The sequence below is a fragment of the Anser brachyrhynchus genome, assembly GCF_964034855.1.
Source record: "Anser brachyrhynchus genome assembly, chromosome: 11".
NCBI lineage: Eukaryota > Metazoa > Chordata > Aves > Anseriformes > Anatidae > Anser > Anser brachyrhynchus.
Window position 1 is genome coordinate 2403010 of NC_137706.1, and position 19224 is coordinate 2422233.

The 19224-nt window shown below is 40.5% G+C and overlaps 2 protein-coding genes across 2 annotated transcripts in view; both read left to right on the forward strand.

Annotated features, from left to right (window-relative positions):
- The window catches only part of LEO1 (LEO1 homolog, Paf1/RNA polymerase II complex component), a 94966-nt gene extending 91101 nt beyond the window's left edge, over positions 1–3865 (forward strand). The window contains exon 26 of the mRNA XM_080607499.1: positions 3203–3865. The gene's annotated coding sequence lies outside the window, so the exon portion shown is untranslated. The remainder of the gene's footprint in view (positions 1–3202) is intronic.
- On the forward strand, positions 3854–12983 carry MAPK6 (mitogen-activated protein kinase 6; the record flags this gene model as incomplete). The annotated part of the gene is made up of 5 exons (XM_080607498.1): positions 3854–4408; positions 5189–5333; positions 8935–9099; positions 9817–10018; positions 10621–12983. The coding sequence occupies 5 exons, from the start codon at positions 3854–3856 to the stop codon at positions 11717–11719; spliced, it is 2166 nt and encodes a 721-aa protein (XP_080463624.1). The 3' UTR covers positions 11720–12983.
- Positions 12984–19224: the final 6241 nt, after the last annotated feature.

Here is a 19224-nt window from a genome sequence, read left to right on the forward strand (position 1 = left end):
ATGACTGACGTTTAAGCTGAAAATGTATAAAGTTTATTTGTGTTGGTGTCATTCTTTGAAGTATGAGTGTGTTTGTTTTTTTAAAAATAATAATTTTCCAAAGTTAAAAGTGACTATGAAATGCAAAGAAGAAAAGATTTTTACTTTGAGCTTATTTTGGCTTGAAAAATACCTTGATCTGTTCTAGTAAATTATCCTTTAAGTAATTATGGTTTTAATCTGAACGAAAGAAAGTTTAGGGTTAACTTTTTATTTTCCATCCTTCCTATCCACTTCTGGTCCACAGAGCAATTTGTCTGAAGTGTCTGTTTGCTATTAACTCTGGATGGGGAAACAAGTCCGGCCACTTCACCAGCCCCGAATCAAGCAGGGCTGCGAGAGCTGCTGAAGGAAAGGTTTAATCTGCAGGGTTTGAAGGGCTGTGGTAGGTGAGCTGCCTAACTTTCAGGTGAGAGGTATATCTTTAATGCTGTCTGTGCAAGATGAGATGGTAGGAAGCGTAGTTAACATGCTGGGTTAGTTCAGAAATGTATTTTTTGGTTTAGACGAGGGTCTGCATGAACCTGCTGCACACCTGTTGCGTTTTCAGTCACAGTAAGTGAAAGATCGCTCCCAAATTACTGAATCTTAATTTCAGTTGTTCTAATAATGGGACGTTTCCACTAGGACAATTTTGAATTGTCCTCACCCCTCTTGCCTGAGGTAGTGTATCTGTCTAGGACTCTCGTTTGGCACGCTTTTTGTGGCTTTGGGATTAAGCCACTTGCTCCTAGTTGCGTGGGAAGTTTGTAGCAGGATAGGGTCAAACCGAAGGCTGCTATAGATTATGTTACCAGCAGTTATTTTTCCTAATCAGAATGATTAAGCTAAGAAATCATTACATTCCTCCTGAAAATGTCTTAACTCGTGGTTATCTAGTGGAAGGGCATAGTAGAAGGCGATGATTAAAAATGCATCGTTTCAGGGATTCGGAACAAGAAATCAGGACTCCTGCCTCAGGAAGTGGGACCTGACTCCCTTTCCCTTGAGGGAGGCAATAATGGCATCACTGCTCTCCTGCTGCTGCTACTGCTGCTGCCATCGCTTCGTCACAGCGTTTGCGGGAACGGCTGAGCTGTGGTGAGGAGATGAGCAGATCTCGCTCCTTGCTGCTGATGAGTCAGTGGGACGTATTTGAGCCTGTTCCCGTGTTGTTTAGCAGAGCTAGCTTAAGTAGAGGTTCCATATGTGTCGCACAACTGGTGCGAAGCGATGTAGCACTGCCGCACATTGAAGACATCAGCAGTGTGAAACAATAGGCTTAATTAGGGGGGAGAATAAAACTGGTAGTAGATAGTCCTAAGGTTATAAAATACAACTTAGTGCAGGATGTTTGGACAGAGGCCTTGGACCTCCAGTCAGCATGAAATTTAAAGCATGTGTAAGTTTCAAAAAGGAATTTCTGTAACAATTTGGGGGGGAGGATTAAACAGAAAATGGTTTGGAGTGAAATAAAGTAGTGTACAGGCAACAGCTCAATATGAGTGAGCCTGAAATTGGTGCATGTGAAGGAGAAAATGATTTTAGGTGTCTATGTAAAAAATAAAAATCAAGAGGCCAGACAGCAGAGGACAGCTTAACAGTTTGTGCAGAAGAACTGCATTTGGTGATTTATTTTTTTTAATACAATCCAGCAGAGGATGGCGTGTTTCCTTTCCTTCCTCGCATGCTTTGTCACGTGGAGGTGCACGCCCGGGCACTGGGTGGCTGGGGCAGGAAGATGCAAGCCAGGTGGTTGCATGGAGTGTCTGGGTGGTGGGCAGACCTGAGCCCTAGGAGTGGTGGTGGTTGGTGTGTTAAAGCAGTCTTAGTTGCTTCCCCGTGTGCCTTTTTTGTTATTATTTCTGCATGCGATTCTGATTAGTGAGTTAAGAGGACGTTATTTAGAAAATGTTAATAATTTATCGGTTGCTGTACTGCTAGGACTGTGGCAGTGTGTAGCAACTTGTTTTGCGTGTTCCTGGATGTTTCACTGAAATGTTAGCACAGTTTTAAGAGAATACATCCATGTAATTAATGGGATAGCTTGGAGAACCTTTACATTTATTTAGAGGGCTGGTTGAAGAGCTAAAATGTGTTAATTTAAGATTGAAGGTAGGACATCAGGTGATTCAGTGTCACTATAGTTCTTGCGGTCACATACAAGTGACTTGGACTGGAATTGGCCAAAACTTGCCATGCCGTGTAAGGTGCCCCTTTTGCTTCTTCTGCTTGTAGTATCTTTGAGCTTTTGAAAGAAGTTATGAGGATATGCTGCAAAAATATAACATGGTCTCCTTGACCGCATTCTGCTGCTGCAGACAGGGAAACCTACTGAGAAAATTGCTGCTTTGGTTTTCATAAATAGTAATTGCATTTGTTAGGCTATTAAAAAAATTAATGATGTCTGAAAGTGCCCGTAGTACATCAGAGGATGAAACGGTTATAGAACATACTGGTTATTATGTGAAATGTAGTCATTTATTTATTTTTCTGTAATCGAGATATTGTAACTGTGGAAATAATTGATAAATCAGTGACATTCGTCAAACGTGTACAAAGTACCCCTGTGATTTCTGCAACAATCAGTCTATAGAGGCAAAACCGTGCTTTGAGATATTAGTTAGCTATGATTTAAGCCTTATAGGTGGCACTGGGTGCATGCTATATATTCTTTAAATTCAGCAAATCTTGGGAGTGTACAAACCTTACCCTTTTTTGTGAACGGCACCCGCTTATGTCTTATTACGCAAAATGGTTTAAAAAAAATAATAATTCTTTGAGTAAAAATTGAGTGGAAAGAATCATTTCAAAATTTGACTGAGGCACAGGATATTGTTGTTGCTGTTATTAGCTAACAGCTGCACTGGAGAATTCCAAGTTTTCTATGATATTCCCTTTATTAGAAGTCAATAGGATTTTTGATTTGTGAGCCTTGCATTCTCAATAGGTTATATGTAAAACTTTCACAGTATATATTTAGAAACAGCTGTCTGGTGGTTATTGACAGTTTCCCTCCATGAGAAGTATGAAAAGCATACATCATTTCTAGTGATTCAGCTTCTGTGGCGGTTTGTTATTTTGCAAACGGACACAAGTTGTGTATTTAGGACAGCTTGAGAAGGAGAAGGAGTACGTCCTTCTGTATGTACTGGAATACTGATCTGTTTTGTCTTCTTTTCAGGTTGTCGCGGAGTAAGATGGATGGTAGCTTTGATTGTGATTGTGGTGAGCTGGAGCCACCTGATCATTAACAGAAGGCATCTTTTGTAAATCAAGAGCTGCCAGTTTCCTGTTTAACTAGACTGTAAACAAAGGAGAGGAAGAAGGAGGAAGAACAAATAGTGCTTACCAGCACCATAGAATGACGCTGCTCAGGACCAGTCCAACACTGAATGTATCTGCACTGTGAGGAGGAGGATGTTAATAGAAGCCTATTATGTGCATATTTATTCACATTTTTGTTAAATGTTAACCAGTTTAGCACAGTAGAGCTGAGTGCATAGTATGTCATTTCATTCCGTTTGAGTTTCTTGTGAGTATTTTCTTTAATGTCTGCAGAAATGCTGCACCTTTCTTGAACTATGAATGCTGCAATCTTTCTATCTTATGCTCGGTTTGAGTTCTAGAGCTTACGGGCTCTAAATTCAAGGGGACACAACAGGCCTGGCTGGCTCATGATGAAAGAAGAGTGTCAAGAAACCATCTTGCAGTCAAAGCCACGTGCTTCTTCTCCCTTTCTATAAGACCTTTCCTTCAGATACCAGTGGAAGTGTCTCCGCGTGTTTACAGAAGCTTAGTAGTTTGAGGAAAAAGAAACGTAAAGAAATATAAAATGGCAGAAAAATTTGAAAGTCTCATGAACATTCATGGTTTTGATCTGGGCTCTCGGTATATGGACTTAAAACCACTGGGCTGTGGTGGAAATGGCTTAGTTTTTTCTGCTGTCGACAATGACTGTGACAAAAGAGTGGCTGTCAAGAAAATTGTCCTTACAGATCCCCAGAGTGTTAAACATGCTCTACGTGAGATCAAAATTATTCGAAGACTTGACCATGATAACATTGTTAAAGTATTTGAAATTCTTGGTCCTAGTGGAAGCCAGTTAACAGATGACGTGGGCTCCCTTACAGAATTGAACTGTGTTTACATTGTCCAGGAATACATGGAGACAGATCTGGCTAATCTGCTAGAGCAAGGCCCTTTACTGGAAGATCATGCCAGACTTTTCATGTACCAGCTGCTACGTGGGCTCAAGTATATTCACTCTGCAAATGTTCTGCATAGAGATCTCAAACCAGCTAATCTTTTCATTAATACTGAAGACTTGGTGCTGAAGATTGGTGACTTTGGTCTTGCACGAATCATGGATCCTCATTATTCCCACAAGGTACGTGAAGAGTGGGAATATTTAAGTGATAAACTGACAACTGTACCTCCTTAAAATGGTATCTTTCTTCCTTCTTGCAGAATTAAATAAAATTGCCAGTCTTTGTCTAGGTACTTAGAGTAAAACATAGTCCATGGAAGGCTTCTTTAGCAGGCGGGATATCATTAGGGATCATACACACAGTAGAAATGAAATGTTTGCAAATCGAATAAAACAGATCTCTGGATGACATCTTTTATCTCAGATAGGAACAATTTAGGATAACCGCAGCAGAAAAGAACTTTGTTAGATGTATTCAGAAAAGCAGATTTCTTTTTAACAGTGAATACAGGACTTGAGGTTTTTAAGAGTAACATGAAGAGGCATAACTGTGGTAGCCTTAGATAAGCTTACAAATGGTATACAAGTACACAAATTGTGTGGCTACTTCCTGGAATTTATTCAGAGATACTCTGTTCCTGGTTCAGATGCTGTTTCCTAAGAGAGTTCATTATTATCTGTGTGTTTATTTGGCATCTGGGAATAAGAAAATTATCTGACTAATAAATAGTATCATATATATCTGCTGCTGTTCATTCATAAAGACAGCACTGTTTTAAAGGGTAGGAAGTTTAGTAGGTAGTATGTGGTCTAGTGCTGACTCTGGGAACATGAGACCAAAACATGAGACCAAAGTCTTGAAGTATTGCATTGAAATATAAGGGGAGGAGGGGAAGGATCTAAAAACATACCTCTTAAAACGTAAGTAAGCGTTTTGTTCTGTTTGTTTATTTTTATTAGGGCCATCTTTCTGAAGGATTGGTTACTAAATGGTACAGATCACCCCGTCTTTTGCTTTCGCCTAACAACTACACTAAAGCCATTGACATGTGGGCTGCAGGTTGCATCTTTGCTGAAATGCTGACTGGGAAGACCCTCTTTGCAGGTGGGTACAATAAAAATGTGTGTGTATGTTTGTATCTTTAAAGGGAATGGTACTGCCTAATTCTGTTCCTAAAGAAAGGTAGATTCTCGTGGCTAGTATCAGTTCTCACTGACTGTCAGGATACGCTGTATTATTAGACAATTGTTGGAATAAACTACAAGTTGATGCATTTGTAAAACAGAAAATATTTCAATATTTGTTACTCATACCAGTGTGTATTTAGATAAATACCAGAATTTGAGTACACATGTATATGGTCAATTTGCCTGTAATTAAGCTAAATTTATTGAGTGCATAAGAAGTGTTCTAAATCCATGTCGTAGTAAATTGCTAGACCAGGGAGTATTTGAGAGTTACGAGCAGTCCGAGTATCATATTCATAAAGATTTTTTGATGTAGTCAAATTAATCATGTCTTGCTTCTTTATATTTTAAATTATGAAAGAATAGGCCTTCCCCAACCCACCCCCTTTTTTTTTTTTTTTAGTCATCTACAGACTGTTTTGACCTGAGAAAAGTGCCAGCTTAAATATCAGATTTTCTTGTGTTTTAGTGGTATTAGCAGGACTTTAGGATTTTAAAATTCAGTGCGGCAAACCGGGGAAACATAATTTCCAAATTCTGGTAAAACAGGTATTTCTGTTAAAATGGTGGTATTTCTAGTAAAATAGGAACCAATACTCTGGTCTCATTGGGCGTGTATGTTAGTGCTTTAGTGGGGATCAGAAGCATGTTTTTGAAGCAAATCTCTGGATAGCCATCCCGTACCACACTATTGGTTTAACTCAGTACACGAACTAGAGTCTTGTCAGACAAACTGAACCTGCCATTTGCACTGTCGGAGATCGCACAACGTGCTCCACCTGCTGATGGGCGTTCAGTCCACAGAGAGGATGAGCTAGTCTAAAGTAAACCCCTGTTTTGTGTGACCCCTGGGGGCTGTGCAGCAGCAGCTGTTTTATTCCAGTTTGCTCTTGGATTTGCTCCTGTTGGCCCTAATTACTGAGGTAATATAGATAAAAACCATTAAGATCTGTGCTTGTAATTCAAAGTTCACATTTCTTTTAAATACATGTGGACTGAAGCCACACCTCTGCAGTAATTCTTCGCTTTATACATCAAGATAAAGAAATGAGAGCATTTTCTCATTAAGTACTCTTAATGGAATACTGTCACGCTGTAAAATCATAATATTATAGAAATCGTTGATTAATACGCAAAGAGGACTTTCTTAACTTGCAGTGAGTTGCTAACTCTTTGAGCTAATAACTACTGGAGCAATGTCCTCTGTGCATTAACACTTGTCTTATCAGCCGAGCATTTAGATTCCATTGCATCAAGTGCTTCTGTTGGAAAAGAGTGAAACATGGGAGAAAGTCAGTGGGTTTCAGCATTTGGCATAGATGGATTGCAAATGCTATGTAATGACATGAGTAACACTTGGTCTGTTTTGTTTTTCCTCGAGTTATATTAGTATTTGCCAAAGCGTACAGCAATTTAGATTTTTTTAACTTAATCTTAGCCAAAATCCTCAGTTTGTAGACCCATTTATGTACCCTAGTTGAATTATGTAGATACATAGGAAATATTTTTAGATCTGGATGTGTCCCTCTGATTAATTTAGCATTACCTTTTCTTTTCTGGTCTGAAGAAGAATGGATTTCTTAATGTCATACATTTGGAAAGCGAAAATGGTTGGAGATTTTAGTTAACTTGTCCTGAGACTTTGAATAAAATTATTTTGCAAATTTGTTTGGAGGGCTTGGTTTGGTCAATCTGTAACTTCCTTACTACGTCTGAGCCATCCCTTAGGAATCCTGCTTTCTAGAAAGCTGAAGGGAATGGGAAGAAAGAATGGAGATGAAAATCCCAGAATACCTGGGTGAGGGAGGGATGGGATATCAATGCAGAGGGATTCAGTAGCTATTTCAAATAACTCTGATTTTTTTTTTCTTTTAAATAAATACTTTTAAATGTTAATTTCATTTATAGTGGACTGAAAAAAGCTGATTAATTTTAGGATGAATAGGACATGAAATAATGATAGATTAGAATCCTATTTCGAGCAAATTACAGACAGTGTAGCGTCTGATAGATTATATTAGTAATTTGCAATAGCCTGAAGCAGTCTGACAAAACAGCTTTTTCAATCCAGCAAATAAGTTAACATGAGGCAGTACTAATTCAGCTGGGGAATGTAGGTCTTGCTCAGTTTCTCCTTAGTGACTTTGCCTCTGATTTTCTTTCTGTCATCTGACAGATACGTGGTAGGATTTCCAGTGCAGACTGTGATGCAAACTGCTGAAGTGAACTGATAGTGTGTAGATCTTGAGATGGTACAACCTGTTTCTGGCTCCATTTATTCGTGTTTGATGCCACATACAGTACTGCTGACCGCCTAGAGCTTCTTGCTAAAGGTGGGAAGCACTGGTGTGCAAACAGTCTTGCATAATTTCATCCACCACTTGACTCTCTGGGGTGCTATGTGCCTCTTGGAGCTGAACAATAAATGGAAGTAGACAATGCATTTCTTGGTACTCCAATTTGATTGAATGCTGCTGCTGAAACAATGATGTCATTCATTACTCCCAAATTTGCCATCATTATAGGCCTTTATAGTTCTTCAGCTTTATCTGAAGTTTTACTGGGTAAAAGTGTAGTGTAATTTAAATTATAATGCAGTACTATTTCTTTTTAGTAAGATTACACTGCTTAAATGGCAAATAGTTTTTTGTCTTGCATGTGACAGTAATACAGGATTTCAGAGTAGAATATTGACACAAGTGAGATCTCCTGCTGAGCTAGACTGCAACCCTTTTTATTAATAAGGGACCTATAATTCAAAGTTGGGTCAAATATTGAATGAATTAGGTGGATCACCTGAAAAGAGAGGGTTGCAGTATATGGTATATAAGGAAAAAATAGGATATTGATAGGGCCACAAAGATGGTCTGAGGGCTGGAGCACCTCCAGGGAGACCTCATTGAGGCCTTTCAGTACTTAAAGGGGTCTTATAAAAAGAACGGAGGGACTCTTTACTTGGGTAGATAATGTTAGGGCAAGGGGAAGCGGTCTTAAACTAAAAGAGGATAGATTTAGATTAAACATTAAGAAGAAATTCTTCACAGTAAGGGTAGTGAGGCACTGGCACAGGTTGCCCAGAGAAGCTGTGGGTGCCCCATCCCTGGAGGTGTTCAAGGCCCCGCAGGATGGGGTCTTGGCCAACCTGAGCTAGTGGGTGTCATCCCTGTCCATGGCAGGGGGTTGGAGTTAGATGATCTTTTAACGTCACTTCCAACCCAAGCCATTCTGTGATATGATTGATGAGGAGTACCTCATACTTGGTAAAAACATTCTTAGAAAAACCTTGCGGTTACATTGCTTTATCTGTGTGTAACAGTTCTGTAATTCTTCATGAACAGCATTTTTGAGAGCTTTTCATACTTACCACTCAAAGTTAGTACCATAGCTTTTCCTCTCTTGTAGAATCTTGTACAGAAAATATAGCTGCTCAGAACGCAAAATTTTCCTGTGCCATTCATACACAGGGATGAAAGTGTTTGAAGCTGAAATGACAGCTTGTATTTTCTCTTGATCTTTAGGTGCACATGAACTTGAACAGATGCAGTTGATTCTAGAATCAATTCCTGTTGTACATGAGGAGGACCGTCAGGAACTTCTCAATGTAATTCCAGTTTACATTAGAAATGATATGACTGAGCCACACAAACCTTTAACTCAGTTGCTTCCAGGCATTAGTCCCGAAGGTAAGTTATTCTGAAAAAATATTTTCTGTATTTCACAAATAATAAAATAGTGGTGAACAGCATAGCAGTGTATGCCTGTGACTGTTAAAACCGAATTTAAATTAGAAGAATCCATACGTTCTCTGAAGATCTGAAGAACTGTAATCTACTGTAATTAAAAAAAAAATTAATTATGTATATGATTGTGATAGCTATATGATCATCTTTGGAGTAGAATTATGCCTCCATACTGGACCTGTCTGCACTGAAAGACTGATTAAAATTGCTATATTTTGAGACACTGGCCTTCTAAATATAAGAGAACATTGGAATGGTGTCAGTTTAAAACAACTCTTTGAATTTTTTTTATTTTTTTTAAAGTCCCCAAAACAAACTGTTTTGAAACTTGGTTGCTGACAGCAATGTTTCATGACACATGTTGGTGGATACTGTTTCAACTTGAAGCATTCTTTCTTGTAGTATTTTTTTTTTTCCTGTTTTAGGATAAATTATTGTAGATCCTAGATTTGATCTCTACTCTTCTGCATTTCCTATGGCTGCCAAATTTTTATTTTTTTGGGCCATTAAGTGTTAGTATGTGATATATCATGGGTGGCAAAATATACCTTTTAAGCAGGTACACACTCCTAAAGCAAAGCATTGCCTTTTAATCTTTAATACTGGATGTCTAAAATGTTGTTTTTTTTCTCCTTTTAAATCATAACTTCTGTTGCACAGCACTGGACTTTCTGGAGCAAATTTTGACATTTAGTCCCATGGATCGATTGACAGCAGAAGAAGCTTTGTCCCATCCTTACATGAGCATTTATTCCTTTCCAACGGATGAGCCTATTTCAAGTCATCCTTTTCACATTGAAGATGAGGTAGATGATATTCTGCTGATGGATGAAAGTCACAGCCATATTTATAATTGGGAAAGGTAAATTTATTGCTTACTGTAGCATGTAATGTGACTTAACTGTTGCGTGTTTGAAGTCATGTTGCTTCTTGAGCATCCTTTCCTTTTCAGGTTGACTTGAGAATCATTGGGTTTATGGCTCATAAGACTGATTAGGGTCTGCTGACACATTCCTGAGATGCACTTGGAAATCTAAAATCTAACGTTTAATCTCTGTTACTACTTTTCTCTGCCCAAAATATTTGTCTTTTTAAAAAAAAAAATCAACATGAAGAGTGTTTTAAGTATGGATTGCTCTTTTTCAATGCTTAGTGCATATAGCAGTAAAGACAATTACAGTAGTCATATTTAAAGTCAGACTTTATGGAAGAGCTTTGTCAATGGGGTGAGCTATAGTACGTAATTCTGGACTTACATCTTTAAGATATGCGTATGAGGATTGCTTTATGCCAGATTAAACTTAAAAAAAATAAATGGAAGAGGTACCTAATTTGAGGAAAAGCTTAGGTTATTTTTATTGAATTATCATTATTCTGTAAGAGAATATCTGTAAGGACACTGTCTCTGTCTTGCGAGCTAGAAGACTGTTTTTAGTCGCTAACGCTTAGGAAATTGTTTTGCAGATACCATGAGAGTCAGTTTTCAGACCATGACTGGCCTATTCATAATAACTATGAAGCTGATGAAGTTCAGCGTGATCCAAGGGCTCTTTCTGATGTTACTGATGAGGAAGAAGTTCAAGTAGATCCTCGCAAATATTTGGATGGAGATCGTGAAAAGTATCTGGAGGATCCTGCTTTTGACACCCACTTCTCTACTGAGCCTTGCTGGCAGTATTCAGATCACCATGAAAACAAATACTGTGATCTAGAATGTAGTCACACTTGTAATTACAAAATGAGGTCATCTTCATACCTAGATAATTTAGTTTGGCGAGACAGTGAAGTTAACCATTACTATGAGCCCAAGCTTATTATAGATCTTTCAAACTGGAAGGAACAGAGCAAAGAAAAGTCTGATAAGAAAGGCAAGTCTAAATGTGAAAAGAATGGATTGGTGAAAGCTCAGATAGCGCTTGAGGAAGCATCACAGCAACTTGTTGAAAAAGAAAGGGAGAAGAATCAAGGATTTGACTTTGATTCATTCATAGCAGAAACTATTCAGCTTAGTTTACAACACGAGTCTACTGATGTTGATAAATTAAATGACTTGAATAGCTCGGTATCTCAAATGGAGTTGAAAGGATTAATATCAAAGTCAGTAAGCAGAGAGAAGCAGGAGAAAGGAATGGCTAATTTGGCACAGTTAGAAGCTCTGTACCAAACTTCTTGGGACAGTCAGTTTGTAAGTAGTGGGGAGGAGTGCTTCCTCATAGACCAGTTTTGTTGTGAAGTAAGGAAAGATGAACACGTTGAGAAAGAAAATACTTACACCAGTTATTTGGACAAATTTTTTAGTAAGAAAGAAGATGCTGAAATGCTAGAACCTGAGCCAGTAGAAGAGGGGAAGCCTGGGGAGAAGGAAAGAGAAGAGAGCTTTCTTAGTAACAGTGGAGAACTCCTCTTCAACAAACATCTTGAGGCGATAGGTATTCCTCAGTTTCATAGCCCTGTTGGTTCGCCACTGAAATCAATACAGGCCACGTTAACGCCTTCTGCTATGAAATCATCTCCCCAAATTCCCCACAAAACATACAGCAGCATTCTGAAACATCTAAATTAAAACACTCAGCAGACATTTCTTTTATATTCATGAGATGTGTTTGTCTTTTTTTATTACTAGTGTAAGTAATTTTTTTACTTGAATCAGATGGTGTAATTTTGGTATGGATTTCATTAGCTTTCTGTTTACCATTGTTTTTACAATCCAGAATTACTTTCTATACATAAGTTTTGTTTTTAAACTGGCATGTCGTTTGCACACAAAATTAAAGAATAGAGCAAAATAATGCAAAATGCAGGAGGTAACAAAAATGCACTAAACCAAGTAAAAAAAAAAAACATTCTCTCAGTAAAACAGTGTCCATGTTTTGCAGAAAAAGAATCTTGCCTTGAAATTTACACAGTGAGACTGTACATAATTGCATGAAAATATCTATTTTTCCCAAAACATTTTTTTCATTCATGCGTATTTTAGAGTTTTTCATACTGTACACATTTCTTAGACACATGATACCAGCAGCAACTGAAATGAATGCAGAATTTGGTACGCATGTGTTATCTACCTCAAGGTAACAGCAGTATGTGGCAAAACGTTAACCACCCATAGTGCTTCTCATTATGCACTTCTATTTAGCCAGCATTATTGTAGTAGCTATTCTTATTGAAAATCATTCAATATTTATAAATGTTTTGGTATGCATTCTTTATAGTGAAGTGTTAATATGCAGCACTTTTATTTATTTTAGCAAATAAGTATATTTCTGTAATTATAGAAAGTCAACTTAATTTTTGAGATACTTTTCAGATAAAAGTTTTTGTTTAGCACTATGGTTTTATTGCCTACATAGCTGGATATATATTAACATCGGCTTATTCTGAGGCTATCAATACATTTTTTCTAGTTTTCATTTCAAGTAAAGCACTCACTGTGTATAGGAATTTGTAATTGGAGGTGCTTGATCTCTACAAAAGAAATTAGGAATTGCTTTATTATAAAATGCTCCTAGAAGTCTTAATTGTGTTCATTTAAAAAAAATTTTGTAATGTTAGTTGTGTGCATGGAAATAATTAAGGTACAACATTACTGTAGGTTAAAGTTCTATATGGTGAGACATTTTGTTTTTACTGTATGTTTTTACTGAATGATTCCTGCCCCCTTCCCGCTGCCCCTCAAAAGCAAGCATGAATAAAATTAGGTTAAATATAGCATGTAGCATCTCGGTCTTCTGAAAATTTGTTTTACCTTCTGATTTTTTGAAATACTGGATGTATCATTGGCTCCCCTGTTTAAAATGAAAGACAAATAAAAACATGGCCAGCAAAAATGACTGTTGTCCTTTGATGCTTTGTACAGTGAAAAACAAACAGCTTCCACTATAAAAACAGCCAGCTGTGCTACAAAGGCAGGCCTGCTTGCCTCATACAAGGTACAAGGAGCTCAAGGAAGGCTGAGCTCGTATTCTGTGTGAGAAATGCTGCTGCTGGGGATGCAGAGCACAGTCCGGAGACTCTGCAAGTGTGCTTCTGTTCAGTGTGCACAGCCTGTACTTAAAATCCTGTGTAGTGGTATGTCTGTGAAAGTATGCATGTACCACAGTGCCAATAACCATATCTGTTCAAAAGACAATTGAATTCCAGACTATAAGTGAGCAGTAGTGTTTTATCAACTGCTCAGGCAGAATATTAAAGTGGAAAAACTGCTGCACGGGCATGCAAGCACCTTCATGTCACTGGCAAGCTAGAGTAAAGGTAATCCTACACGTCCCTCAGCCAAGAAACCCACTGGAGCGTTTTCATAGAGATCTCAGGAGTGGGATGCAAGGGGATGTTCAGAAATGTGCAGACTGAGTCTGTGTTGCAGCATGCCTTAGAACAGCAGTATTACTTTCTTTTCCAGTTCCTCCCATCAGAGCCATTCCTGAGGTAGCTAATGAGCCATACAATAGAGCTGTGTCTTCTGGCAAACTCATATAACTTTTTCCGTGACAGTGCCTTAATTCTTCCATTTTTTTCCATCTCTGCTTCTCTGGCAGGTAGTATGGCTACAACTGTTAAAACAGGGAGCATGGCAGAAAACAGTCACCTTGGGAGCTGGGGTGCAGTCTGCTTCAAGGGGCATGTTATGTGAGCGTTAGTGTAGTCACTTTGCTTTGTGTGCATGGGGCTGGAAGGAGGAGGAAACACATCTGTTCTTTCTCCTAGGGGAGGGACTGCTTTGAATTGGTGTGGTAGTCAGCTTTTCTGAGAGTGGATGAAGGGAGTGGGAGGAAAGTACTTAGAAACTGGAAATGAAATTCAGGCTAAAAACACATCCTGCGTAGAAGTGTATTTCAAAGAAAACAAACCCAACAGTACTTAAGAAGCTCATCGTGGTGGAATGGAAGCATTTTACACAAGCAGTTGAGGCTAAGTCCAGTGTGGTACTTCACTGCCTCAGAGTTCTGGCTGTGCTGTGGGAGCAGCATGGGACAGATGGTGCTGGCCGCTGCGAGTGAAAGCCCTGCTCTAGGAGGGTGCGTGCCCTGGTGATTGGAGGGTACAGCCAGGCCATCGTGCTTATTAAGCAGAAGTAATCCCTCATGTGGGGAAGATTAAAGAAAGTGGAAGTGCTTTGCAAGGATCATGTAGAGTTAAATCTACTGCTAGAAAACAAGGATAATCCAAGCATGGAGTTGGGTTCTTCATAGGCAAGCTGCAGGAGTCCTGTGGTGGGAGAAGAGTAGCAAAGTGCAGGGCTTTGGGGAGCCTCCCCGTGGGTGGAAGATGGTTACTGTCCTGCACTCATCGGCTGTGCCCATCCCTGGAAGAAAAATAGGACAGTTATATGCGTAGTTCTTGGGCTGTGACCTACCAACTGAATTGTCTTTAAAAACAAATTATGGAAAAGACTTAAATTATAAACCAGATAAAGGGATGACTGTTCAATGCCAAGGTGCTTGCCAAGTAAAATGGAACACCCTTATTTAACAAAAAAGCAAGTGAGAAATGAGGATGCTAGCCATCTTTTCAAAGTACCTTCTCTATGCAGTCTTTGATTAAAATCTAACAATAACTTCAGCTAGAAGAGATGTTGTTTACCATTATTTACAGACCAGGACAGCATATTAAATGTACTGTCATCACATGAGACCTAATAATTGGAAACCGGCACGACAATGCTGAACAGTTTGTTCTGATCAAGAGTTCTCAGTCACGGTCAGTTAACTCTCTCACAATTGTATTTAATTTTAATTAAATAAGATTTGCTATATATAATCTCATATGTTTATATAAGACAGCCCACGCTGCTGTTAGTGGTATGACTACAGCATGCGTAGCACATCTTAGCTAGTCCTTGCAGTGAGCGTAGGGCTGGAGGCTACTCATCAGCTTCTTCAGACCAGCAGGGAGCTGGGGCAGCCAGGCAGTCCGTAGTGCCACAGCTTCTCTGCCACTGGTCATCAAGGTAGCCAGCTGAAAATGAATTGCGCATGCCTAAATAGGCAGCAATGAATCCACTCAGCGCAGCTAAATTTGTACGCCTTGGTTTACTTTGTTTTCCTCTCACCTTGATGTTTTTTTTTTTTTCTTGTTTTCTGTGCTGTAGAAGTTCTTAGAACTGTGCCTGGTACATACATTTAAAGCCTTCCTAAATGCTCTCTTTGGCTTATTGCCTGGGGACATTAGTTTAAGGACATGTTTTTAATGCCTTTTTTTTTTTTTTTTTTTTTAATCCAGGGTGGGTGGGAGCTTCCTGTTTGCAGGGAGTTTTTCTTCCATATGGGACTGCCACTGGTCTGGAGCTCCGTGTGTTCTGTCTGTCCCCTTCTAAACCCTGTAATAGTCAGAGCTGGCATCTTCTGCTAAATGTGGACTTGTCACCCCCAATTCTCTACAGGCGTACATCCTACAAAGTGCTGAAAGAATTTTAGTTGGGTTCCTGAGAAAGCCAGTGACATGCTGTTGCGCAGGTTATTTCTGGGTATTGGTACAGGGAAAAAAATGTCCCTGAAATAAATCTGCTTGCACAAATCTTCCCTTTATTTGCAAGTTGCTTTCTGCTGGGGAGATTTGGAAGTGCCTGTCACGCTTTCACATAACTAAAACAATCAAACCTCCTTGTTCTTCAAAAGATTCAATCCTGAACAACAGCCGACCTGAACCAAGTCATTCCATATCCCTTGAATTATTTCTGTGCTTACATAATCTTGTAAATTCTTTTTTGGTGTTCTGCCATTGTTTGCATCAGACTGGAGCTGAATGATCTGTGAAGTAATGCTGTGGTGTATTTAGTAACAAGCAAACAATCAAGATCACCGCTGGTACCCTGCATTCTTACGCTTCCATTCAAGTGTCTCTATATTTATAATTGTTATCTGTTCACGCTGAGTGTTACTTGAGAACTCCTTAAACTATTGACTGGTAAAAAGTTCAGTGACTTCTTCTGACTGAGAATTAGCATTACTGATAACATAATTTGCATGCACCAAACAATGTGTGGAGGGAGCGCTACCCTGATAGTGCGTCTGCATGTGGTGATAACCGGGTATGGTGGTGTTCTGCAAATAGTTTTGTCAATAGTTGGCAGCAGTCATTGCATAATGATTGTCTTTTCTCTGGAATTTGTCTAGCACATCCTGACTGCAAAGCAGACCTTCTATAGTGAACTCTGATAATAAAATTCCCCTTGTAATCTATGTGCTGTTCTACTGCAGCCAAAATTACTTTTAACCTTTATGTCACGCAGCCAGAATGTTATGTGTGGTATGAAATAAGAAAGGATGCTGTTTGCAGTTGGGTGCTGGACAGAGAACTTATGACTTGTCCGGCTTCAGAGCCAAGCGATATGATTGCTTCTATGCCCCACTTGCCCTTCCCAACTCTGTTTCCCCTTTTGACAAAATGAAGGTACTTGCCTGTAAGGTGACTACGGTCAGGCCTTGGTGGCAATGTGGCTCAAGAACCTTTCAAGAGGCGTTTCTCATGCTGTCTCAGGTATGGCTGCTGGAACTTGGATCATGCTTTCCACCCAACAGACTGATGAAGGCGTCAGTCCCCAGCTCATTTGTACCCCCAGGACGCGCTGAGACGTGGTGGTGCTCCCTCTCTGTTGATTGCATTCTGGGCTCCAGCAGGGATGTTGGTGGCTTCAGTTGGTATCGGCTGGAGTCAAGGGCCATTGAACAAGAGTGTGGTTATATGGAGGAGACATGGAGAAGGACTTCCTGTCTGCATTCTTGCATTTGAGTTAATCCACCCTTAATATGCTCTGTTGATGTTTCTAGAGTATGGAGTCATTGCTAAATTGGTGGTTGGGTTTTTTTTGTGTGTTTTTTTGTTTGTTTGTTTTTATTTTTTTACCAGTTTTGGGGTTTGTTTCCTAACTGGTAGAAGACTGACATGTTTTTCCTACTCTAAGATACACTTCCAAACTACTTGACCTTCAGCTACCCCTTTGATTTTTTCCATATTTCTTATAACTTCAGATTTGCTTAGTATATTCTTCCAGCAATCATTTGTAGCTGGGTACAGTCCAAGACATGTGGGTGATCTCCTGCCTGTTTGGCTGAAGATCACTGGCCACTCTCAGAGGTGAGGCCTAATGAAATACAGGCTTTCCTCCATACGTGAATTTAGCCGTGTTCCTCCAGCCATACCCCAGGGCTCTGGTGCTGTGCAGTGGGGAGGACTTGTTGCCACACTGATCCCACCACGGCTGGTGCAAGGTGAGGATAAATCTGTTTGCTTTTCTCTGTCATATCAACTTGACATCATCTTTCCAAAAAGGTGTCTCTACACCACAAGTACTGCCAGTTTCAAGTTCCTGCTTGACAAGAGGGCTGATCATAAAACCCCTTCCAGACACGCTTTTAGGTTGCGGCCAAGGAAAGTCATCAGCATCGGTGGTCCAGACCCAGACTCTGGCAATAAAGGACATTTTCTCTTTCCTTTTCTTGGGAATGCCATTCAGAGTGGATTAAAAGCTAAATCCTTGGTGTTACAAGCTGTATAAAGACAACATTTCCATTTCATGTTGTTCCTGAATTTTTTTCATTTTTAACCATTTAAAGCTGCAGACCTGTATAACTGAATGACAGAATTATTGTGGCTTCTGTGTTTGTTTGGATATAGATTTAAACAGCACAGCTCTTGAAATAGCTGCATAACTAGCAAAGACATTTTTAAAGCCTATGATTAATAAAGCAGATGGGTTTGTTTTTTATTTTGTATTATGGCTGCCTCTCAGATTTTTTTCTGCTAATACTACAGATTTTCTTAGCAAATATGGTGTTGACACTTACTGAGAGATTGTTACCTCTACACACAAAATTATATGGACACTTAGAGATGATATTGTGTTGATTTTTCACGATTCTCCATTCGATCTTGTTTTATGCAGACTGCACGCTTACAAACCTTGTTTTGCCCAGGCTGGAACTGCTCCTCTGTTGTGCGGCCTCTGCCTGCCGAGTGCCTCCTTCCCTTCCACCCCTCATCTGGGGGCTGTGGTCACAGCAGCAGAGCCCTGAGCTGCCCTGAGCTGCTCAGCCTCGCTCCACACTCAGCTGGGCAGGCTGAGGAGATAGCCAAGGGCCAAAGGGGTAGCCCTGTGCCAAGGAGGTAGCCCCGGGCTGAGGAGTTAGGCCATGGGACAGGCCTGAAGCCTCTGCTGGGCTGGGGCTGTGGAGGCCAGCAGCCCGCAGGCCAGGGCGCTGCCACCAGCCCAGCTCATCGCTGGAGATGCTAGTGGGGAGCTTTCCAGTCTGCCTGCCAGAAATCGCAGTGTGCATTGCGTGGGCAGAAGCAAAAATGTGGAAAGAAACAGGGAAGTTAAAATAACCGCGATGAAAACAGGATGTTGGAAAGCTGGGCACAGGGAGGCGAGTCAGCGCTGCTGGCCTGCCTGGGGAGCAGGGAGGCTTTTGAACACATGCTGGTCTGGGGGGAGTGCGGCTCCTCAGACCTTTCCAGGCCCATGCCAGACCCCTGCGGCTCTGCTGGCAGCAGCTGGTGGGCCCGAAAACATGACTTACTGTGGCCATTTATGCAAATGTGCTCCCTCACCTTCTCTCTTTTTCATCAGATGACGGTCATAAACTACCGTTTACCACACACCAACCTGGCGTTGCATTTATTTAACTGATACGACCTCAAAGGCACGGCCCAGTAGCAAGATGACGCTCGGTTTCACGCTTGGGTGCCACCAGGGAGCTGTATTTCTTCTGAGCTGGTCTCGGGCTGCTTTCAGAGCTGTAATGCACAGCTTCCTTTGAATGTAAGACAAAATAAAAACACAGCCATGTTTCTCTCTTGCTAACCATCTCTGCCTTCAAATGGCTGCCAGCAGCCTGGATTTACTGCAGGGCCGTGGGGAAGCTCCTGCAGTTAGCAGCAGCTCGGCAGAGCCCTGGGCTGTGGTGGTGACACTCCCGCGGCCCCACGCTGGCAGCCGGCCGAACCCCTGGCAGGCCCCTCGCCAGGGCAGGCCCCGCGAGCAGACCTCTGCTCTCTGTGGTAGCGTGTGGCAGCCTCACGAGAGGAAAGCAGGAGCTTTGTGTTGCCTGCAGCAGCAGGTCCGGTCTCCAG